A 25,439-nucleotide genomic window follows, 5' to 3' on the forward strand; every position below is an offset into this window, starting at 1 on the left:
CCAGAAACTGCTCTAGAAAAGTAATGTCTCTTTTATTTTTTGAGGGTGAGAGTGTGCGTGCAAGAGCTGTGGGAGAGGAGCAGAGGGAGCACAATGTGGAGCCCATCTGGGGGCTCCATCTTATCATGAGCTGGGCAGAAATCGAGTCCGCTGCTTAACAGACTGAGACACCCAGGTGCCCCAAAAAGTAATTTCTATTTTAAAAATACATATGCAAATTTGTACTCAACGTTTTCTTTCCTGTGACTGTAAATTTTTATTTTTTCTTCCAGATAGTTAACCATTACAACTGTAATTCATACAGAGATGAAAATCACGTAATGGTCAGTGAACTGTGTTAGGTTGGTGTTTATGGTACCTTGAGTTACCTACCTAATGGACAATTAATTGGGCCCTGGGGGATTTTATTCCTGGTGGCCGCACATTTTAGTAATATTTGGCGAGAGGGGAGGTATACTTGTATTGATGATGGGTGGGAGGAGAAGGGCCATTGGGCAAGGAGAGGACGAACTGAGAACCGTGAACACTAGCAACTTCTCTAGATAAATTTTAGGAAGCAGGGCGTTAGAAGGCTGAATTATGTGGAAACTTTGTACGTCCACGCCCCCTGGAGAACCTTCACAGGTCCTTCGGTGAAGGCGTACCCAGACATAAGACCAAGGCCTGACGTCACCCAGCCCCAGAAAGCCCCAAGATTACTCCGCGTTCATTCCCTGCCCAGCCCTTCCGGCTGCGGGCCCGAGGGCGATCGCGCGTCCCCGCCTCACCCGGACCCGGCGCGGCGCGCGCCCCCGCTGCGCCCCGCCCCTTCCGGCCCGGGAGGTTTGATTTCCTTGGCGGGCGGAAGCGGCTCAAACCCGGCGATCCCAAAACTTTCTAGGAGTTTTGGGCACTCACTGCTTGGCTCGGGACGGCTGGTCCTCTCCAGTGCGCTTCTGCTCGGCCCCGCCTCGCCCGGCTCCCCGCCCCTAAGGTCAGTGTCTCCCCGGGTAGGGCCGGGGTCACGGCTGTGCTAGACGCGAGGGAGCGGCGGCTCGAGCCCAGCTTGCTCCTGGCTCCCGGGAGACTGGAGAATTTCCCCGAAACCTCACCTTAACGAGCCCACTCCCGGATGAGATAGGCTTTCCGACCCCCGGTTTTCTCCTCTGTAAGTGGGGATAATGACGTACCTACGTCAGGGTTATTGGTGAGGGACAGGCAAAAACGTTTGCTACGAAGGAGGCAGCGAGAGGTGTGAATTCCCATTGCATGTTATGTGTTACCGCTCCCTTTTCAGAGTCCAAATCCTTCCTCTTTCTTCACCTTCCTAGAGTAGTGGCTTAAGAGGCTCACACTAAAAGGCATATACCCCGACTGCCAAAGCAGTAAAAGGAACAACATCACCAAGAAACTGGTGGGGAAAAGAGAAACTCCCAAAGGAGAGCATCCTAAGAAAGCGAGCAGACCTGTAGCAGCTAGCATGAGTAATTGTTCTTGAGGCTCACCTTTGGTATTTCTCTTTGGTAGTGGAATGGGGGGAGGTGGCGGCGGGTTTCAGAGGTACCTGGACTTATGCTTAGAAGCCAGTGTTTCCTAACTTTTTTGTTCATAATATGGTTTCTGTTTACTACGTTGGGAGAAATCAGAAACTCCCTTTCTGCCCTGCACCAGCATGGGCTTCTTTCACCAGCGGATCTGACTTTATTGTGTATCTACTGTGGACCAACCAGATGGGCAGATGAGTCCCTTAACGCCTTTAGGAATGAATGCCTCTTCGTTGGTGCTCCCAGAATCCTCTGCAAAGGAGCAGGAGAGGATGTTAATTAATGTATTAATTACAAGGCCACCTTATAAGCCATTCGGTATTCTACTTCTTATTTGAAATATTTTCGGCATCAGCATCTTAACCACATTCATAGATGAGGTGAATATATTACCCAGCAAGTAATAACACAGCCCAGCTAATACCGTTAGTAAGAAATTGTCCCCAATTTGTTTCTTTTCTATAACATTTAATGATAAATCTTCTGTTATATAAGCAGTTCCTTGTTGCCTCAGAGAAGTTCAAGATCCCAAATGTACATGCCAACAATTATTCTGTTTAGTCACACTGAGAAGGACATTCAGGTATCTGATTGGGGTCTAGTTTTCTTCTTCATTATCCACAGCTGAGAGGCTGCCTTCCACATTGATCCTATACCTCCTTTAGGCAGCTACAAAGTGGGGTTACTTCAGTCCCATTCTTCCTATGTTCTGTATTTCTAAATTCTAGAGGATAAACAGGGCACTTAAGAATATTTAGACTAGGGGCGCCTGGGTGGCTCAGTGGGTTAAAGCCTCTGCCTTCTGCTCAGGTCATGATCTAGGGGCCTGGGATCAAGCCCTTCATCAGGCTCTCTGCTCAGCAGGGATCCTGTCCGCCCCCCCCCCCCCCCCCCCCCCCCCCCCCCCCCCCCCCGCCTGCCTTTCTGCCTACTTGTGATCTCTGTCTGTCAAATAAATAAATAATATATAAAAAAAGAATATTTAGACTAGCTTCACAAAATTTAAAACCCAAGTAAATTCCGCTGTCATTGTAGTAGTTTGCAATGCAAACACCAGTTTTCTTCTATAGTAGCAAAAATGATGTTCCCTGGATTCAGTGGATGTAATTGAGGCCCGCATGTATATTATCCAAAAACATGGTATAATTTGAAAGGGTGGATGGTAGATAAAAAGGAATAAAGAAAGTGAAGGTGATTGGTTTTGTCTAACATTGGCACAAGCTGATCTCTGCTAGTTGACTTGAGGCCATGACCTGATTGTTCAAAACTCATTTGGGAGAAATTTATCAAGTTGATTGTGAATTCTTGTATCTCTAATCTGGAGAAGTAAATTCCAACGTCATACAAATGGTTGTCTCCTTTAGAGTATGGCAATTTGTTTGGAAATTAGACAGTAAGGTTGATAATTAGGATTCTTAAATTTTGTGAGGTCTTTGTCTATTTCCATCTTATGGTTTCTAAACTTTGAAATGTCTTTTTGTATTTCCTTTTAAACTCCTGTGTTCTGAATACCCCAATACTGCTTTAGTGGGGGCTTTGCTGTCTCATGAACCTGATAGCCTACTTTTATAGCAGACAACTTTCTAAACACATTTATAGCCTGACATTCCCCCATTTCTAATCTACTCTTTCTCTTCTTCCTCATCAGGGTCCCAAATATTTTCCTTTATTTTAGAGAGAGAGTGTGTGAGCAGTGGGGAGGAGTAGGGGGGGAGAGAGACAATCCTAAGCAGGCTTCACGCGCAGCATGGAGCCACATGTGGGGCTTGATCCCTTGACCCTGAAATCATGACCTGATCTGAAACCAAGAATTGGATGCTTAACTGATTGAGCCACCCAAGTGCCCCTCCCTCTTAAAGAGATTTTACTTTTAAGTAATCTCTACACCCAATGTGGGGCTTGAACTCACAACCCTGAGATCGAGAGTCACATCTTCCACTGACCTAGCCAGCTAGGTGCCCCAGAACCCCAAAGATTTCTTGTGTTGACTGTACTTTTACTGCTGTTGTCTGTTTTGAAATTTCTTAGTCTTGTGAACCGTGTCTTTTGGGGGTGTGGTTCTACTTCATTCCTACCTTTGTCCCATGACAAATACTCTTTAAAAGATTTCTGAATTAGTACTGCTGTTAAGGATATTTTTAATCCTATGCCTCAGGTGCCAGTGAGAATAAATATGACCTTTGTGATATCTCCTTGCCTGGAGTAACTTTTGCCATGGCAGTGGAAGCAGAATATTTTTTTTTTTTTAAGATTTTATTTATTTATTTGACAGACAGAGATCACAAGTAGACAGAGAGGCAGGCAGAGAGAGAGAAGGGGAAGCAGGCTCCCTCCTGAGCAGAGAGCCCGATGTAGGACTCGATCCCAGGACCCCGAGATCATGACCTGAGCCGAAGGCAGAGGCTTAACCCACTGAGCCACCCAGGCGTCCTGGAAGCAGAATATTTTATACCCCAGCTTTCTGTGACCTGACTTTTCTTCCATTGCCCTACCCCATTCATGCAGGTTCAGCTAGATTAAAAGTTCAACCTAGGGGCACCTGGGTGGCTCAGTGGGTTAAGCCTCTGCCTTCGGCTCAGGTCATGATCCCAGGGTCCTGGGATCGAGCCCCACATAGGGCTTTCTGCTCAGCAGGGAGTCTGCTTCCCCCTCTCTCTGTGCCTGCCTCTGCCTACTTGTGACCTCTGTCTGTCAAAAAAATAAACAAAATCTTTAAAAATAAAAAAAAAATGTTCAACCTAATTAAGTTGGTCCACTGCCATCTCTTCCTAGGAAGTGGCTACTATTTATTGGATCAGAATGTCTTTTGTCCATGATCTTTATCTTTCTTGCTATAATAGCTTTGACATTGAGATTAAAACTGTTTTAAGGCTGATATTTTCCTTGAATTTTAACTTTCCATCCAAAACTTCTGTTTTAGTGTTCTGTTCAGTGACCAAATTTTTGAAGGTTTTTTACTTGCTGACAGTAATTTATCTTTTATCTCAAAGTAAAATGATTTGTGGAATCAGAGTGATTTAGGTATTTTTATTTATTTATTTGTATTTTTATTTTTTTACAGAAGACAGATAATTTTTAATATTTAAAGAGACTGTCAGTGAATTGTCACAATTATGAAAAATATTTGTATTCATTAAAAAAAGAAAAAAATCCCTCTATACAAAATAAAACCCAATTGAGTGTTCATACTGGGGGTATATAAATAAATTGTGGTACCTCAATGGAACATTATTCCATCACTAAGAAAATCTGTTTGTTTATTTATTTATTGTTAACATATAATGTATTATTTGCCCCAGGGGTACAGGTCTGTGAATTGTCAGGCTTATACATTTCACAGTACTCACAGTAGCACATAACCTCCCCAATGTCCATAACCCAGCCACCTTATCCCTTCCCCACAACCCGCAACAACCCTTGGTTTGTTTCATGAGATTAAGAGTCTTTTATGGTTTGTCTCCCACCCTGGTCCCATCTTGTTTCATTTTTTTCCCTCTCTAGTCTCCACGACCCCGCCCTGCCCCTCAAATTCCTCATATTAGAGAGATCATATGATAATTGTCTTTCTCTGATTGATTTATTTTGCTTGGCATAATACCCTCTAGTTCCATCCACGTCATTGCAAATGGCAAGATTTTTTTTTTGATGGCTGCGTAGTATTCCTGTGTGTGTGTGTGTGTGTGTGTGTGTGTGTGTGTGTACACCACATCTTTCTTTATCCATTCATCTGTTGATGGACATCTAGGTTCTTTCCATAGTTTGGCTATTGTGGACATTGCTGCTATAAACACTCAGGTGCACATGCCCCTTTGGATCACTACATTTGTATGTTTAGGGTAAATGCCCAGTAGTGCAATTGCTGGGTTGTGGGGTAGCCCAATTTTCAACTTTTTGAGGAACCACCATACTGTATGCCAGAGGGGCTGCATGAGCTTGCATTCCCACCAACAGTGTAGGAGGGTTCCCCTTTAGGCATTTTAAAAGGAGATTTAAAAGGATCTTTGAAAAAATATCCTTTGTAGTTCTTGGGCTTTTGATTATTTTATTCAATTTTTTCTCTATCTCAGCATAAGAATATGCCCTATCCTCACTGTAGTAAGGATCTTCCCTTTATTCCCCTGTCCCTCCCTTTTTAAAAAACATTTTATTTATTTATTTGAGAAAGAGAGTGAGAGACAGCACAAGCAGGGAGAGGGACAGAGGGAGAAGCAGACTCCCGGCTGGGCAGGGAGCCTGATGTGGGACTCCCATCTGAGGACCCTGGGACCACGACCGGAGCCCAAGGCAGATGGTTAACTGTCTGAGCCACACAGGCACCCCATGCACCCCCCCCTTTTTTTTTAAATAAACTCACCACACTCTTGAGGTAGAACTCGCATTCTAGATCTTCCAAAGTCATAACCATTTTTAAGGCTTAGTAACATGCTTGCCACTCAACTCTGGATGAGAGAGGATGAGGAACAGAGAACATGGTGTTGGCCACTCGTCAATCCCAAACCTTTGGCGGTGTTGCTGGATCTCTGCCTGTTGGTGAGTGAAGACTATCTGGCTCTAGAAATGAGCATTAATACCAGGTTTCCACTTCTGAGAGGCGATCAAGATGGATGATCAAGTGATCAAGATGGATGAGCTTTGCCGTTTCCAGGTGGAACTTCACTTGCCATATCCCGCTTGGATATGCATGTACTCACTTAATTTTTTGAGATGTTAGAGAAAATGGGGTCTGAGGATCCAGAACCCTGTTCTGCCATAGATAGTCCACTGTTAGGTCACCAAGGGGGATTTGTGCACAGGGGTCAGGCCAGGCAAAGGAGAATTTCATTACTAGCTGGGTATTGGCCTCAAACCCCTTTGTGAACTCTAGAGTCCTGGTATGCTGTGCTGGATTATATGGGAGATTCTTTGTGCCTGACTCAGTGACCTCCACTTCCCTGGGCTTCCTGATTCCTGCTTGGCTTTCTAAGGGGTGTTGGGACATCTCTTCCCAAGACTGAAATCCCAACCTTGTCCTTCCGTACCAACCTCTGAAAAGGAGAGCCCCTTAGAGAAGCCATTTCTGTATAGATTCAGAGATCTTTCACCCTATGTCTACCCGTAAAGAAATCTCTACTTTGCGGTACTAAGATTCAAGTCCTAGGACTTGACCTATATATGAACACTTCTAGAAAATTTTAGAAATCTACTTCCTAGAAACTTTCTTTTACTCATTTTACTTTTTTCTTCCTTCTTGGCTTCCATGAAGCTATATTCTTCTAATTCTTTTCTTTTTCCTTTCTGCCTTTTCCCACTCCTAGCGATAGTCCTGGTATGGGTAAGACCTTACCTGAATCCATTTGAAAGATTTGTCTTTCACTTTTAAGGCTTTACACTAACTATAATTGATTTTGTGTGGTATGAGAGATCCAGTGTTCTTTTTTCCCATGTGGCTAGCCAATTGTCCCAGCTCCAAATCTGCATTTCCATTTGCTGGTACCCCTAAAAGCAATTTCAGTTCAGTACATATAGACCTTCCCGCCCCCTGGGATCTTTGCACCTAAATTGCCTCTTTTTGGCATACTTTTCCTCTCCTTTTTGGGCTCACAACCCTGTTGAGGCCTACTGACCAAAGACCACTACACACATCTGGAGTAAAAAAATTAGGAAGCTTACCTGATGTGTGTGTGTGTGTGTGTGTGTGTGTGTGTGTGTGTTTTCCATAGATTTAGTGATAATATATTAGCTTACCTGATTTTTGCTAAAACAAACAAACAAAAAACATTAGGTTTTTCTTAGCTTGCTGCAGCAAGAGAAACCATACTCCCTAGGAACCGAAAAGGGGGTTATAGGATTTTAGCTGTGCTGGTGATTTTAAGAAAGGATTAGGAAAGCAAGGACCAGCTTTAGAATGGATATTGTCAAAGAGCTGTGGCATTTCAGCAGGTGGGTATCTTATGGAAGCAGGAGGTGGGAGGACAACATCTTATGGAAGCAGGAGGTGGGAGAAAACGGCAGTCAGTCTAAGAAGGGATCATTATTTTTTTTTTTTCCCTTTAAAGATTTTTATTTATTTATGTATTTATTTGACAGAGATCACAGGTAGGCAGAGAGGCAGGCAGAGAGATAGAAGGGGGAAGCAGGCTCCCCGCTGAGCAGAGAGCCCGATGCAAGGCTCGATCCCAGGACCCTGGGATCATGACCTGAGCTAAAGGCAGAGGCTTTTTTTTTTTTTTTTTTTAATTTATTTGACAGATCACAAGCAGGCAGAGTGGCAGGCAGAGAGAGAGGAAGGAAAGCAGGCTCCCTGCAGGACCCTGGGATCATGACCTGAGCCGAAAGCAGAGGCTTTAACCCACTGAGCCACCCAGGCGCCCCCCTCCCGTCATGATTTTCTTAATAGCATTTTCTTTTCTCTATCTTACTTGATTGTAAGAATTTAGTGTATAATACATATGAAATACAAAAGATGTGTTAATTTACTGTGTTATGAATAAGGCTTCCTGTCAACAGTAGGCTATAGTAGTCAAGTTTTGGGCGAGTCAAAAGTTGTATGTGAATTTTTGACTGCAGGGGAATCTGTATTTTTCAAGGATCAACTGTATATGTAACACATGTAAATTGTGGAACATGGTAATAAAATATGTATATCATTATATGTTTCTTAAAATTGTATGTAATTGGAATCTTAATTTGCATTTTCCCTGTGACTAATAAAACTGAACATTTTTTCATATTTTTATTGGTCATTTGTGTTTCTTTATGAAATGCCTTTTTATTTCATTTGCTTCTTTTTTCTTTTGGGTTGTCTTTTTCTATATTGTATATAGTATATTCTGGATAAAAATCCATTGTTTATAAGTGTTAGAAATATTTGCTCACATTTATGGTTTTCTTTCTTTTTTTTTTTTTAAGATTTTTATTTATTTATTTGACAGAGATCACAAGTAGGCAGAGAGGGAGGCACAGAGAGAAAGAGAAGCAGGCTCCCCGCTGAGCAGAGAGCCTGATGCGGGGCTCGATCCCAGGACCCTGGGATCATGACCTGAGCTGAAGGCAGAGGCTTAACCCACTGAGCCACCCAAGCGCCCCTGGTTTTCTTTTTTTTAAGGTTATCTTTAGATATGCAAAAGTTCTGAATTTTAATGTTTAATGTATTATTTGTTTATGATTAGTACTTCCTGTATCTATTTAAAAGATTCTCTTTTGTCCTGAAATCACATGATATTCTTTTTTTTTTTTTTTTTTTAAAGATTTTATTTATTTATTTGACAGACAGAGATCACAAGCAGGCAGAGAGGCAGGCAGAGAGAGCAGAAGGGAAGCAGGCTCCCTGCTGAGCAGAGAGCCCGATGCGGGACTCGATCCCAGGACCCTGAGATCATGACCTGAGCCGAAGGCAGTGGCTTAACCCACTGAGCCACCCAGGCGCCCCCACATGATATTCTTTAAAAAATTTTAAAAGTTTATCTTTCATATATAAATCTTTCCTTGATCTGAAGTTGATTTTTATATATGGTATGAGATAGGAATCCAGTTTGTTTTTTTTTTTTTAAACCATATGGCTAATCAGTTTTTCTGATATAGTTTGCCTATGACGTATTTATATGTGCCCTTACAATGGAGGAGATAATCTCATAGTAGTTCCTGTTTTGATCATGTATTATTTCTGTCTTACAGGTTCTTTTTGTAATTTTGTATACACCTCCAGGAGGACTATGAAAGATTATGATGAACTTCTCAAATACTATGAATTATATGAAACTATTGGGACAGGTAATTGTTTTGTTTTTTTCTCTTCTTTTGGAGGCAAAGGACAGATCAACTATTTTTTTTTTTTCTTAATTTTGTTTTAAAGATTTTATTTATTTATTTGACAGAGATCACAAGTAGGCAGAGAGGCAGGCAGAGAGAGAGGGAGGGGGAAGCAGGCTCCCTGCAGCAGAGAGCCTGACGCAGGGCTCAATCCCACCACCCTGGGGTCATGACCTGAGCTGAAGGCAGAGGCTTTAACCCAATGAGCCACCCAGGTGCCCCTAGATCAACTATTTGGGAATATAGTACATCTGGGCAGTCATGAGCTTTTCAGTTTAATTTTTAAATTAAAGAATTTAAAAATTCTTCAGCATACTTTAGAAAGAAAAAGTAGAGAAAGAGAGAGGAGAGTAGTGGGAGAAGCCTTGTAGGTCCTCTTACTTAGAAAAGAAGTCACTGGAGAGTTTTGAGCTGAGGAGTGATCTATCTGACTTTTATTTTCTTTTTCTTTTTTTTTTTTTTTGTTAAAGATTTTATTTATTTATTTGACAGAAATCACAAGTAGGCAGAGAGGCAGGCAGAGGTGAGGGGGGAAGCAGGCTCTTTGTTGTGCAGAGAGCCCTATGCAGGGCTCAATCCCAGGACCCTGAGATCATGACCTGAGCTGAAGGCAGAGGCTTAACCCACTGAACCACCCAGGCGCCCCTGACTTTTATTTTTAAGGGTCACTCTGGCTGCTTGGTTGTGAAAAGCTTGGGCTGGGAAAGGTGGGGCAGAAGCAAAGAGATGTTAGGAGTTTATTGCAATAATTCAGGTGAGTGATGCTGGAGATGATGATGACTTGAATGAGGGTGAGAGCAGTGAAGGCAGTGAAAGGGTGGGATTCTGTATGTGTGTGTCTGTGTAGTTTAATTTATTGAGAAACAATGCAATAAAATATGCAAAGTACACTAGTCTTGCTGGAGTTTTATGTACACATCCACCTATGTGTTCCCTGTTTAGATCAAGACAAAGTTTCCAGTCAGTACCCGCCTCTTCTCCCCCAAGGTGTTTTGAAGGCAGAGCCAATGGGATTTGTTGATGGGCTGGATATTGAGTATATTGGCCCCCGGGTTTTTGGAAAATGTTGAGTTTTCATTTACTGAAATGGGGAAGACCATGAGAGGAACCACCAGGAGCTTATTTTTAGAAGTTATATATTTGCAATTTCTTTCTTTCTTTTTTTTTTTTTTTAAGATTTTATTATTTATTTGAGAGAGAGAGTGTACAAGTGGGGGGAGGGGCTGAGAGAGAGGGAGAAGCAAGGCTCCCCGCTGAGCAGGGAGCCCAATGTGTGACTCAATCCTAGGACCCTGGGATCATGACCTGAGCAGATGCTTAACCGACTGAGCCACCCAGGTACCCTGAGTTGTCAATTTCTTTTAGATACTGATGTGTAGACATTTATCCAGCTTTTGATCCAATTTTGAAACATAATATCCTGCTTTTTTAAAAAATATCCTACTTTTGATCCCGTTTTAAAACTGAGAGGATGTTTCGTGTTGTCTTTTGTCTCAGCAACTTTATATTGTCCTTTATTGTTAATTATAACAATATTATTAGTGTTATGGTATAGTGGATTATTAGTGTTAATTATAAAGCAAATTTAATTGCAGTGTTAATTATAAAGCACATTTTTAAACAGCGAGTTCTGTTTCCTATTTTCTCCAACCTAAAGTTAAAGACACTATCATGGTAAAAAAAAATCTTCAGCTAGGCATTGGATGACAAGAGGTTAGGATCATGGCTGGCATTTTGGAAGCTACAGAAAGAAAAAGCCACAAACTTCCAGGAAAAAAATGGATTGACAGAGCCTTTTAAAAGCATATGGAGGGGTGCCTGGCTGACTCAGCTGGAGCGTACAACTCTTGATCTTGGGGTTGTGAGTTTGAGCCCCTCACTGGGTACAGAGATTACTTAAAAATAAAATCTTAAAAAATAAATAAAAGCATGTGGAAAGGTATTTGTGCCTGCATCTTCAAGTTGCTCTAATGATGATTTTAGGTTACTCTGGCTTATCTTTTCATAATACGTTTTCCTCTACTTAGGTGGCTTTGCAAAGGTCAAACTTGCCTGCCATATCCTCACTGGAGAAATGGTAGCTATAAAAATCATGGATAAAAATGCACTAGGGGTAAGTTTAAAATTATTTAAAAAATATGTATAGATCACTTTTGTAAATTAAAATCTGAATTTGCTCAAATGTTCTGGTTACTACTTTTGTCTTTCTATAACTTTTTTTTTTTTTTAAGATTTTTAAAATTTATTTGTTTGACAGATAGAGATCACAAGTAGGCAGAGAGAGAGGGGGAAGCAGGCTCCCCACTGAGCAGAGAGCCTGATGTGGGGCTCGATCCCAAAACCCTGGGATCATGACCCAAGCTGAAGGCAGAGGCTTTAACCCACTGAGCCACCCAGGCACCCCTATAAGTTTTCTTTTTTTGACTTGTTTTTTAAATTGCCAGTTATATATAAATCTCTGGTTTTAAAAAGTAATCTGGGGGAAGGGCAATTTAATTTTAATGCTGGGCTGTGTTACACATCTGAAGTCCAGAGGATCCATTCTTCTGCAGTCTTACATGTGTTTCTGGGTATTAACATCTCCCCATGACACTCTAACTAAATGTGGATCCCTTCTTGCTGTCGGTAGATCTTAGTCCTAGAATTTTATTTAAAGTGACCTTAGAAGTTATCTCATGAAATCATTTTGTAATCAGCCTCTTTCTCTTCTACATGGATGCTTCCAGGATTAAGCTGCTCATTACCTCCTAAAGCAGCCCATTCAATCAATATGTGGTCTTGGTTTTAATGTACCTAAAGTTTTTTGTTTTTATATAAAGGAAAGACGTTTCTCTTTTGATGGTCTTTTTGGGCCTGTTATACCCTTTCTAGTGTTTGAAGTCACCCTGAATGATCTTTTGTTTCTAATTCTTTTACCATCCCTCATACGGTTTTGTTTCTTTGTTTTTCTTTGTTCTGGTCTCCTTCTGTTGGGAATTCACTAGTCCTGTAGTATGGATCTGTGGCCCTTTCTTTTTTTGAAGATGAATTAGAAAACATTAAAAAAATCATTTTTTTCTCTAACCAAAAATCTCTGAGTGTTAAAAACATTTTTTCTTGCGGATTAAGTTAGTGTTATAATTATTAGCAATGTATAACAGAGTAAAAGAGCATATTTTATAAATGTTGATAATTATCAAACATAAAAAATAACAATTTACTGAAAATACATCTTAAAATTAGATACATTGAACTTCTTTTGGTCTCCCTTATTGTTGGAATGAGACAGAATTTAACATCAATTATTACCTTATTTATTTTTTGTGTTTTTATTTTAAGACTGTGTGCTGATTAGCATACGTAAATAAGTCAGAGGAAATGTGAGGAGTTTTATTAGAGCAGGGCCAGTCAATTCTTTGAATTCCTTCCAAAATAAATGCCAAAATCATACTGTGACCTAATCAGAACCTATTTTTAATAAATCTATCAACTAACAATTCAGGTTCTCCTTCAGTATTTTTGTTTTTCATTGTTCAGTATTGTATTTATTAAACTAATAAAAAGACATTAAGAACTATTTTTCTTGGGGTTCCTGGGTGGCTCAGTCATTAAGTGACCACCTTCGACTCAGGTCATGATCCCAAGGGCCTGGGATCGAGCCCTGCTCAGTGGGAGGTCTGCATCCCTCTCCTGCTTTCTCTGCTTGTGTTCCCTCTCTTGCTTTCTCTCTGTCAAATAAATAAATAAAATCTTTAAAAAACAAAAAATTATTTTTCTTGAGCATTTAAGGTATTGATTACAAATCTGATTAATTTAATTCCCTTAAGCAATTTAAACATCAGTTATAACATCAGTATACTTTATTCATGTGAACACTACAAATGCTTTAATAGAAACAGAATGTCAACTGTTTGTTACAAAATGTGTTACCACACTGATAACTCAAAATTTATTCTAAAGCATCAATATAGGGGCGCCCTGAGTGGCTCAGTTCTTAAGCATCTATCTTCGGTCAGGTCGTGATCCCAGGGTCTTGGGATCAAACCCCATGGCAAGCTCCTTGCTCAGTGGGAAGTCTGCTTCTCCCTCTCCCACTCCCCCTGCTTGTGTTCTCTCTCTCGCTGTCTCTCTCTCTCTGTCAAAAAAAAAAAAAAAATCTTAAAAAAAATAAGGCATCAACATAATGATGTGAATTCATTATTTCTAAACTTGTTTTTGTATTTTTTGTTCTCATGCTTGTTTTAATTACTTCCTAGGACTTTAATAATGTTTTTGTTGCCCTAGGGTTTTAGTCATCAGACTTCCACTCCTCCCAAAAAAGAAAAAAGGATTGTCATTTTGAAGGTTTTTTTTGTTTTTTTTTTTTTTTTAAGATTTGACAGAGATCACAAGTAGGCAGAGAGGCAGGCAGAGAGAAAGGAGGAAGCAGGCTCTCCGAGGAGCAGAGAGCCTGATTTGGGGCTCGATCCCAGGACCCTGGGATCATGACCTGAGCCGAAGGCAGAGGCTTAACCCACTGAGCTACCCAGGCGCCCTGGATTGTCATTTTGAAATAAAGTTACAGTTGATCCCGGTCAAGACCTGACAGGACCTGTATGGTCCCACATAATTGGATGTTTAGCCACTGGACATTAAATTGAGCCTCTTTTTACAATAAAGTTTTACTTGATATTTCATAGATATCTAGATTTCTATCTTTAATATGGAGTTGGCAATTTTTTCAGCTTGGCTCTTCCTCTTTCCAGCTAACTTTGTTTTGAAAACTTTTAAGCCCATAGAAAAGGTGACAATTGAGATAGTGAAGACCTGTGTGTCTTTCACCTACATCACCAGTTTTTAGCTCAACAGGCTTCTTAAGGAACAGTACTAAGACTGAAAATGGTAGCACAGGCAGGTCTCTGTTATTTTCCTTGTTCGGAATGCTAACCTTCTAAGGGAGTCTGAGACTGTTTTTATTTTTCTGGACGTTGTACTATTGACCCACATCAAACTAGTCTTTCATAAAACCCTCAATGCTTTGTGTGTGTGTGAGTGTGTGTGTGTATACATATAAACAATTTTTATTATATTTTTCTGTGCTTTTGAACAGTTTGTTTTGAGGCTGTTGGTTGTTTTTGCTACTCAGTATTAAAGCTGTTGATTTTTTTTTTTTATATTAAAGCTGTTGATATTAATGCTTGGTGTACTTCCCAAGTAGTTTTATTGCTTATGTAATATGTTTTGTCTCAGAATGATTTGCCCCGGGTCAAAACGGAGATTGAGGCCTTGAAGAACCTGAGACATCAGCATATATGTCAACTCTACCATGTGTTAGAGACAGCCAACAAAATATTCATGGTTCTTGAGGTTAGTAGTGTGATCTAGAGATCTAAAGGTATTTGATCACTGTCTTAGTCTGTTTGGGCTGCTATAACAGATAGCACAGTCTGGGTAGTTTGTTTCTCAGAGATCTGGAGGCTGGCAATTCCAAGATCAAGGCGCTGGCGTGATCAGGTGATGGCCCTCTTCCTGATTCTAGGCTAGTGCCTTCTTACTATGTCCTTAATAGTAGAGGGGCCACGGGAATGGCCCTGGAATCTCTGGATTCTCTCTGGAATCTCATTTATAAGAGAATTAATTCCATTCATGAGGGCTCCACTCTCATGTCCTAATCACTTTCCAAAGGCTCATCTCTTAGAACCATCATCTTTTGGGGGTTAGGATTTTGACATACCAATTTTGGAGGGAAATCAAATATTCAGACCATTTTCATTCACTTTATCCATAGTTAAGGGAAAAGTGTGTTTCACCTAAAAGATTAAAATAAATGTTAAGCAGCTTACCTGTTTGAGTTCTGCCTGTAACTATTTATTTATTGTTTAAAGATTTTAAAAACTTATTTGAGAGAGAGTGAGCGAGAGAGAGCACAAGCAGGGTGAAGGGCAGAGGGAGAAGCAGGCTCCCTGCCAAGCAGGGAGCCTGACGTGGGACTCTATCCCAGGACTCCGGGATCATGACCTGAGCCAAAGGCAGACGCTTAACCGGCTGAGCCACCCAGGCGCCCTGTCTATAACAATTTAGATTAAGTAAACATATATAATAAGTTGGAGATTCATTGTAAGTTCACAGTTTCTAATACACTCCTGATGGGGTTAGGATTAATGAACGGAACATGTTAGAATTTGTTTCTAGAGGGAAGGATCAATTTCAGTTTTATATGGCATATTAGTCTAGGGCTGCCATAGTAAACTACCACAAAGTTGGTGGTTTAAAATGACAGAAATTTATTGCCTCATAGTTCTAGAAGCTCGAAGTCTGAAATCAAGGTGTGGGTAAGGTCGGTTTCTTCTGGACAATCTGTTCTGTGCTTTTTACCTAGTTTCTGATGGTTACTGACAATCTCTGGCATACCTCCTTAGCTTGTACCACTCCAATCTCTGCCTCTGTCTCTAAATGGCGTTTTCTTATCTGTGTGTCTGTGTCTTTGTCCAGATTTCCCTCTACATGTAACAACACAGTCATTGGATTAGGGTTCACCCTGATCTAGTAGGACTTCACTGGGACTTGATTACATCTACAAAACTAAGTAAGGTTATGTTTATTGGTACCAGATGTTAGGATTTGCACGTATCTTTTTGGGGGACATAGTTCAACTCACAGCCTATAGGTGGGTTTCAATACATGTGTCATATGAATCAGACTCAAGTTTTAACTGCCCTTTTGGGCCTGAAATGTCAAGTCTTTAGAACTTCCATCATTCATCTCTTGTTTCATTTTCTTTAATCTCAGCCAAATAATTTGTAACTACATATCATTTTCATAGATTAGCTCTATTTCAAAAGCACTTTTTTTTTGTTTTGTTTTAAAGATTTTATTTATTCATTTGGACACAGAGAGATCACAATAGGCAGAGAGGCAGGCAGAGAGAGAGGGGGAAGCAGGCTCTCCACTGAGCAGAGAGCCCGATACAGGACTCGATCCCAGGACCCCGAGATCATGACCTGAGCCATAGGCAAAGGCTTTTTTTTTTTTTTTTTTTAAGATTTTATTTATTTATTTGACAGACAAAGATCACAAGTAGGCAGAGAGGCAGGCAGAGAGAGAGGAGGAAGCAGGCTTCCTGCTGAGCAGAGAGTCTGATATGGGGCTCGATCCCAGGACCCTGGGATCATGACCTGAGCTGAAAGCAGAGGCTTTAACCCACTGAGCCACCCAGGTGCCCGTTAGGCAAAGGCTTTAACCCACTGAGCCACCCAGGTGCCCCTCAAAAGCACATTTTAAAATTCATAATGTTGGGGCACTTGGGTGGCTTGGTTTGTTAAGCAACCGACTCTTGATTTCTGCTCAGGTCATGATCTTGGGGTCCTGGTAGGAGCCCTACATCAGGTTTTGCATTCTGCAGGGAGTCTACTTAAGGATTCTCTCTCTCTCCCTCTCTGTCCCTCCCTCTGCTTGCATGCTTTCTCTCTTAAGAAATAAAATAAATAAATTTAAAAAGATGAGAATGGATTTTAGTACTCCTCTATAGAAATATAAAGCCCCGAATGGACTTAAAAATCATGGGCGTTGGGGTGCCTGAGTGTCTGATTCTTGGTTTCGGCTCAGGTCATGGTCTCAGGGTCTCTGGATGGAGCTCTGCCTTGGGCTCTGCATTTAGCAGGGGAATCTGCTGGAGAGTCTCTCTCTTCCACTTTTGTGCTCTCACTCTCTCGAATAAATAAATCTTTTTCTAAAAAAATCCATGCTCGTTGGTTCTGCTTCTACTTACTGGTCATAAAATTGCTTGAGTCCATTAGCTATTGATCTCTTTCCTGGAGTAATTATTAATTTGTTTGATCCCAGAGGATATTTTTTTAATATGCCTCATGCGTTTTCCTTCCCTTTAAGTTGAATTTAATAATATCTTTGAGTTAAGTATAATTTTTTGTTTTAATTCCCCTGAAGTGATTTTTCTAGGTAGTAACAATATCTGTGTGTCTCTGTCGTTACTGAAGTATTGCCCCGGAGGAGAGCTGTTTGACTACATAATTTCCCAGGATCGCCTGTCCGAGGAGGAGACCCGAGTTGTCTTCCGTCAGATAGTTTCTGCGGTCGCTTACGTGCATAGCGAGGGCTATGCTCATAGAGACCTCAAACCAGTAAGTGACTGTCACACATGCTGTCAAGTTGAGAGTTCAACACCATTTACTGGTAGTTACTAGTTGTCCAAGTGTTCTTTCTGTTTATAATCTATCTTGGCTTCTTTTTTTCTTCCACTCATAATGTGAACACTTTTTTTTTCCTTTTTTCCTTTTTTGTGCTGGTAGGCTCTTTTGGATGTACTGATTATTGGCATCCTATATATTTGTTCATTGTGGGCAACATTATGAATGTCTTTGTAATCAGCTGGGGAATATAAACCTCAGGATTTTATCTCTCAGAAAGAGGATTTTTGAGTATTTTCTTCAAGAATATTGTCATTGAATATTTTCCCTTCAGTACTCTTCCTAACCCCATCTTCTTTTAATTTTAATTCCATTTTGCATCGAAGGGAATAGTTCAATGGAATGAAGAGACTCTAATTTTCAGAAACAGAATAAAAATGTGAATACTCTTAAGTCTGCAGGCTCTGACTAATATGAATGATGGTGAATGTGGATTTTATGTTACTTGATATTAGGGTCAGGGACCTAGAATTGTTTGGCAAAATATGGCAATATTACTCTCCTTTCCCTCTGTTTATACCCAGTCCTTTGATTTGAGTTCATCCTTTTGGTTTGGCACACACTGTGTTTGCTTGTAGTTGAACTTCAGAGCACCAAGGAGAAAATGGTTTATGTTAAAGTGTCTTGAGGGGAAGCAGGATCATTATCAACATTCCTCCTCTTTCCCCTTCTATACTTCTTCTCATTTCATTTCATTCTTTTTTAATGATTTTCGTTCTATTGTTCCCAGGCTGTTTAATATAAACAATCTTAAATCTTATTTATTGGTTTTGCTGCTGCCTGGACAACATCACACAGAACCTCTAGTGGCAGGGTCTGCAGGCAGAAATGTAACCATGACAAAGGGTTTTAGAAGAAATGCTTATCATACGGAAGCAGAAGTCTGCATTACATTTCCTGAATTTGGAAAAATGCAAAATATTGTAACTTTCTTATTGAAAAGCTAGGTGGCTCTGCTGTCATCAGCCAACTCCAGTTCTGTTATACTCCAAGTTCTGTTGAGAATCTCAGATGGCAAGGCTGTCTTGTTGTGAACGTGTGGTGCAAAGCTCAAGAATTCTATAATCTTGTGGGCCAAACTCATCAAAGAAGAAACAAAAGAATGGGAAGGCTACATAGATGATCCCCAGTTGTCCAGACTCTCAAGTTCATTAACTGCACAACAAAAAACCACAAGTGCAATAATATATGCTGCTTCAAAATATTTATAACTCTTGAAGTAAAGGGGAAAGAGAAGAAAAAAAAAACTTTGAAATTCCAACCAAAATATATTGCATTTGCATCTTTTTGTTTGTTTTTATACTTTTTTTTTAAAAGATTTTATTTATTCATTTCACAGATAGAGATCACAAGTAGGCAGAGAGAGAGGGGGAAGCAGGCTCCCTGCTGAGCAGAGAGCCCAATGCGGGGCTCGATCTCAGGACCCTGGGATCATGACCCGAGCCAAAGACAGAGGCTTTAATCCACTGAGCCACCCAGGCACCCCCTGTTTTTATACTTTTTATAGTGTTTGCTTTTGTCCTGAATATATATACTATAGATATGTAAAGGGTTTCTCCCCCTAAAATCTGTCAGTCCTTGCATAAGTTCCCCCAGAACACCTAAATTTCCTTTCTATTTTTTAAAAGCCTACTATGGGAAATACTCTGGAAATAAATGTCTTATATGTGAAAGAAAAGCATATATATTTAAAAATTGTTTTTAGAAATGGCTAGAGGTAGGATGTGATATAAGGAAGTCAATACACAGTTAATGAAAATATCTTTGTTTTCCCAGGAAAATTTGTTGTTTGATGAATATCATAAAGTAAAGCTGATTGACTTTGGTCTCTGTGCGAAACCCAAGGTAAGTACAGAAATCAAAACACATTTATTTCCTTTGTAAATGCACCTCTTAGTATGTTATCTTGCAGTGACTCCCACTTAGCCTTTATTGAGCCTGGTTGCATCCATTAAGAATGTTAAATTTCATCCCTTTTAGAAGTTCTCTAGATGATTCTAATATGTAGCCAAGATTGAGAACCACCGCTCTAAGTGCGGGGTTGGTCCACCTGAAGACCCAATGGGTATGCTCTGAATTTGCAGTGCCGAGGTGACATGAGGTCATTACAACGTGAATTCTGAATTGATCATGTTTTGCAGTTTGAGTATGTTGCCACTAGATGATGCTTTTGTTCATTTAAATAGGAGTTTTGGGAATTTAGTGCAGGTCTTTTTTTTTTAATCCAAGTGGTTTTATAACTAACAGTTACATTTTGAGATACAGTCCCCTTTTTTAATAAAAGAAGAAGAAAGAAGTCCATATGCACTTTTAAATTTATCCTGTTATATGTTTCCTTAATTTGCACTCCACAGTTAAATACTGCTGTTCTCCAGTGTATCTTCTCTTTGAGGTGACTTTGAACTTCCCAGCTGTGCTATCTGCAGAGCTCCTGTGTGGCTGCCTGTTGGAGGCTTCCTCCTGAGTTCTCTAATGATGGTACTCACGGTCTCTAAAATGAGCTGTCTACACTCATTAAGAATGTTGAAATCGCAGACCTGTCTCAGCCCTTTGCAGTCCCATGATTATTTCCTGCCCCCGTCAGAATGAGCTAAATGTAAAGGGAAGCAGATTTTGCCCCTTCAGCTGAATGTTTGATTCTTTCTGATTTTCCTCTCCTTCCCTTGGCTCTTCAGAGATTGTCAGTGGAGCCTTGTGTCTGGGATTCAAATGCTATAAGGCATTTTTTTGATCCACAGCCATATAAAGATAAAACATACTTTAAGCAGATAAACTGGTTTAAGTCATGTTCTCCACAGGAGGCAGTGGAAAAGGTTTGTGACAGACTCCATTAGCTTTTATTTATGGCTGCCACAGATTCGACCCACACAGACACCATCTAAAAAAAGCAGTGTTGGCTGGGAGAGGATTGCCTCCGCTTTCTGCTGAGGAGTTCACTTCTGGGCATGTTGTTGCAGTTGTAAATGAAATTTCGCAATCTCCCAAGTCGTTTGCAAGTTGTAAGACTATATCATTTCCATTCTGTCTTGATATTCTGTGGGAGAGCAGAGGATGTTGGGTAGATCCCTCATTTTCACAGTTCTGGAAGCTCAGGCTGTGATTTGTGTTAGAACTGGGTCTAGAACACAGGCTCCTGAGGTGCTGTTTTGTGCAGCAGGTCCCTCTCTCCCCTCTCAGAGAAGCCAAGCTTCTGTATTTGTAAAGATTTGGTATTTGAATTAGGGTCCAGGAAAAAAATAGCCCCTTTTCTTTGGGTACTTGGGGGGTGGGAAGACACTGGGTGCTTGGGTGTCTGGTAAGCCGATTAGTATGTGAGTGGACGTCTAGGAAAGTATGAACCTGACTTGACTGAGCTAAGGGGAAAAGGATTTTGTTCATGCTGGGTTGCAGTGATGCTGCAAATCCCAGAAGGAGGGAACTACATGTGTTTGCATGCGTATGGGCAGAGTATTGAGTTGGCTGCAGAGTCTCTTCGGGGTAATCCTTCATCTAGCTTCTCTTTGGTTGTGCCAAAAGAATGTTTATCAAGGTTTTGATTTTGTAAGGCCTGTAACTAATGAGTCTTTCATTTTTTCTTATTGGCAGGGTAATAAGGATTACCATTTGCAGACATGCTGTGGGAGTCTTGCTTATGCAGCACCTGAATTAATACAAGGCAAATCCTATCTGGGGTCAGAGGTAATCATTCACTGATTAACTCAGTATATAATCAATATATATTTATTGGTGATTTCTAAGTGAGCCAGGCATTGTGCATTGGGGATATTATAATATCCCCAATATTATAATAAGGTAAGAAATAATCTTGTTCTTCAAAGGGTTCAATTTATTCAGAGAGTCAGATATGAAGTAACACATAAAATGAATAACTTGCAATAAATATAATAAGACATAGTATACTTATGAAGCAGGGATACATTTCTGGTGTCCTTGTTGCGGTTGCTTTTGTGTTAAACAGTACCATAGTTTAAAGTGGTTAGTCCAGCCAGGAAGAGCACAAGGCCACAAGAGCAGAGCTACCTAGATGCTGGCTAGCTCTGAGAAAACTTGCACTTTGTTCATAGCCGACTATCTGAGGCCTGCAATCCTGTGTAGGAGGCCCAGGCTCAAAAGGCCTGGGAATTGCTTTTTTACTTACCATTTGCTACTACAAGCTAGTCAGCCCTTTCCAGTGTCTGGAGTACTAATTTTGCTGATATTAATATCATAAGGCAAACAAGGTTTAGTTATCAAAAGCTCAGGAAATGCTGGATTGAACAGTTTTCTTCAGTTCAGGATATCTCCAAATCTTTTATTTTATTTTACTTTATTTTTAAGATTTTATTTTCGAGAAAGCAGAGAGAACAAATGGGGAGGGGGGAATGGGTGGAGGGAGAGGGAGAAGCAATGCGGGGCCCAATCCCAGGACCCTGGGATCATGACATGAGCCAAAGGCAGATGCTTAACTGACTGAGCCACCCAGAGGCCCCTGGACATCTCCAAATCTTTAATATGTTCTTGTATAATGTTGTCCTTTGGGGAACATCACAGAGAACAGCTGGTCTTGATTTGCCTTGCCTACGGAGTCCCCTTTTTATGTGGAATGTCTTTTGGAGCTAGTGTTACGTCAGAGAAACTTTGACATGTGTCCTTTAACTTTATTTATAACAAGAGAAGACAGGAACTGACTTGTTTTGGTGACTTTTAGTTGGATATAATTTCACAATTAGGAATAATGCAGATATGGAATGAGGAACTTCTGTATACGTTTAGTTATATTCACAGTTGTTTACATTTTTCCCTATTTGCTTGGTCATTCTCTATGTTTGTATATATGTATATTCTTTTTTGAACCAATTGAGAGTAAGTGTTAGACCTTATACCCTTTTATCATTATGTACTGCATATATTTTCTAAAAGCGAGGACCTTCTCTTTTATACCCATACTTTTTTCTCAAAATCAGGGAATTTAACATCGATACAACTTATTAATCCATAATTCATATTCCCATGCTGCTAATCCTACCACTAATGTCCTTAGCTATATTTTCCCTCTGGTCCAGGATTGAGTTCAGAATCATGTAATGCATTTAGTTGTTACGTTTCTTTGGTCTTCTTTAATCTGGAAGAGTTCTTTACCCTTTCTCCATCTTTGACCCTGATGTTTTTGAGGAAGCTCGTTATTTTGTAGAAAGTCTCTCAATTTGAATTTGTGTGAAGCTTATGGTTAGATTCAAGTTAGCATTTTTGGCAGATACAGCACAAAGGGGATGTTGTGGCCTTCTCAGTGAGTTGTAGGGAAAGGAACAAACTTTCACTGATCATTTAACATAGTTTTGGAATCATGCTAGGCCCTTTTCTTTTTCAGTTGTGGTAAAAATACATGTAATGTTAAATTTACCATCTTAACTTTTTTTTTCTTAAACAATTTTAACCATTTTTAAGTGTACAGTTCAATAGTGTTAGGCAGGTTCATATCGTTGTGCAAATAATCTCCAGAGCTCTTTCCATTTTGCAAAATGAACCTCTATATCCATTAAATAATTACTCTCTATTCATCCCTCCTCCCATTGCTGGCAACCACCCTTTTACTTTCTGTGTGAATTTGACTACTCTAGGTACCTTATAAAGTGGGGGCATACAATATTTATCTTTTCATGACTGACTTATTTCACGTAACATAATGTCTTCAAGGCTTATCCATGTTGTAGCATGTGTCAGAATTTTTTCCTTTTTTGGGGGGCCTGGGTGGCTCAGTTGGCCCATCCATGGATGAATGAATAAACAAAATGGGGTATATATACACAATGGTATATTATTCAACCTTAAAAAGGAAAAAAAAAATCTTTTTTTTTTTTTTTAAGATTTTATTTTTTTGTTTGAGAGAGAGAGTGAGTGAGCAAAAGAGCAAGAGCAGGGGGTAGGGAAAGGGACAAGCAGACTTCCCTCTGCACGGGGAGCCCATCATAGGACTCACTTCTGGGACCCTGAGATCATGACCTGAGCTGAAGTCAGATGCTTAACTGACTGAGCCACCCAGATGCCCTAGTAACTCTATTTTTAATTTTTTGAGAAACTGCCATACTGTTTTCCATAGTGGCAGCAACATTTTACATTCCTACAACAGTCTACAGGGTTCCTTGTACAAGATATTTTTTATAATTGTCATTTATATCCACAGAGATCCTAGGGCACCTGGGTGACATAGTCGCTTGAGCTTCCTACTCTTGGTTTGAACTTAGATCATGATCTCTCTGTAGTTGGACCCAACCCTGCATCTGGGCTCTGCACTCAGTGAGGAGTCTACTTCACATTCTTCTTCCCTCTCCCTCCCCCACTCTGCTCCTCCCACTCACCTGCAGGGTACTTGTCCTCTCTCTCTCTCTCTCTCTCTCTCTCTCAAATAAATAAATATAAAAAATTAAAAATAAGTAAATAAATTCTTTAAGTCCACAAAAATCCTTTGGAATGAATACCACTACTATTTCATTAAATTAAGATAAAGAAGTTGAAGAAATTGAGGCTCAGAAATTAAGTGCCTCTTCGGGGTCACATAGTTGGTAACTACAGGTCAACATTTGAACAGAGTGAGGCTTTATTGTGTACCCCTACTTTCTCTTTTTTATTATATAATAATTTTCTTCAATATTTATTTGAGAGAGAGAGGGAGAGAGAGTGAGCATGAGTCAGGGGCAGAGGTAGAGGGAGTGGGAGAGGGAGAAGCAGACTCCCCATTGAGCAGAGAGCCTGATTCGGGGCTCGATTCCAGGACGCTGAGATCATGACCTGAGCCAAAGACAGCCGCTTAACGGACTGAGCCACCCAGGCCCTCCATAATAATTTTTTTGAATAGACTTTTCTTTTTTTTTTACATTTTTTAAAAAAGATTTTATTTACGTGTTTGACAGAGATCACAATTAGGCAGAGAGGCAGGCAGAGAGAGGGGGAAGCAGGCTCACCACTGAGCAGACAGCCCAATGCGCTGCTCGATCCCAGGACCCTGATATCATGACCTGAGCCAAAGGCAGAGACTTAACCCTCTGAGCCACCCAGGTGCCCTTTTTTTTACATTTTAAAAAAGTTTTAATTCTAGTATAGTTAACATGTGGTGTTATATTAATTTCAGGTGTACAATATAGTGACTCAGCAATACATTACTCAGTGCTCATCATGATAAGTGTACTCTTTAACCCCCTTCACCTATTTCACCCATCCTTCCACTCACCACACTGTATTTTTCCCACTGTTCCATCTAGTCTCCTAGGGGGAGCGGTAATCATATGCCTAATGCTCACAGGATTCCTAGGTGGTGAGACCCTGCTGGTTTGAGTGCATATGAGATTTTCCTATGGGATCTTCAGGTGTTTTCTTGTCTATTTTAATTTAATTTAATTTTGGAGAGAGAACGAGAAAAAGCAGATTGGGGGGAGGGGCAGAGGGGGAGGTAGAGAGAAAATCTAAAGCAGGCTGCATGCCCAGTGCAGAGACCAAAGCGGGGCTCATTCTCTCCACCCGGAGATTGTGACCTGAGAGGAAAAAGTAGGACAGTTAACTGACTGAGCTACCCAGGCACCTCTCTCATTCATTTTAATTTGACTTTCCATCCTTCTAGGAGAGTGTCCCAAGGAATTGTATGAGGCACTTGTTAAAAAATGTAGAGCTCAGTTCTGTATGCTTAACAGATTTTGATTCAGTTTTCTTTTTTTACTTTTTCTTTTCTTAAAAAAGATTTTATTTATTTGAGAGAGAGAGCATGAGATGGGGGAGGGTCAGAGAGAGACGCCAGCTCCGCACTGAGCAGGGAACCTGCTGTAGGACTGGATCCTGGGACTCCAGGATCATGACCTGAGCCACCCAGGTGCCCTGGTTCTGTTTTCTAAGGCGGGGCTAAAAAAAAAAAAAAAGAAGAAGAAAAGAAAAAGAAAAAGAATCTTCATTCTAAAATAAGTACGTTAGGTAGTTCTGTTGTTCATGGTCCAGATCATGC

General features: G+C 40.5%; 1 protein-coding gene and 1 pseudogene across 1 annotated transcript in view; both read left to right on the plus strand.

The window, feature by feature from the left end:
- Positions 1-813: 813 nt before the first annotated feature.
- MELK (maternal embryonic leucine zipper kinase) overlaps positions 814-25,439 on the plus strand; it is a 92,849-nt gene continuing 68,223 nt past the window's right edge. Inside the window, exons 1-7 of the mRNA XM_032860600.1 lie at positions 814-973; positions 9,177-9,272; positions 11,339-11,424; positions 14,520-14,636; positions 17,264-17,407; positions 19,250-19,318; positions 21,059-21,151. Of these exons, the coding sequence (XP_032716491.1) occupies positions 9,215-9,272; positions 11,339-11,424; positions 14,520-14,636; positions 17,264-17,407; positions 19,250-19,318; positions 21,059-21,151 (567 nt within the window). The 5' untranslated portion in view covers positions 814-973; positions 9,177-9,214. The remainder of the gene's footprint in view (positions 974-9,176; positions 9,273-11,338; positions 11,425-14,519; positions 14,637-17,263; positions 17,408-19,249; positions 19,319-21,058; positions 21,152-25,439) is intronic.
- Positions 18,245-19,059, plus strand: LOC116869508 (annotated as a pseudogene).

The sequence above is a fragment of the Lontra canadensis genome, unplaced genomic scaffold, assembly GCF_010015895.1.
Source record: "Lontra canadensis isolate GAN:19392208 unplaced genomic scaffold, GSC_riverotter_1.0 scaffold19, whole genome shotgun sequence".
Lineage (NCBI taxonomy): Eukaryota > Metazoa > Chordata > Mammalia > Carnivora > Mustelidae > Lontra > Lontra canadensis.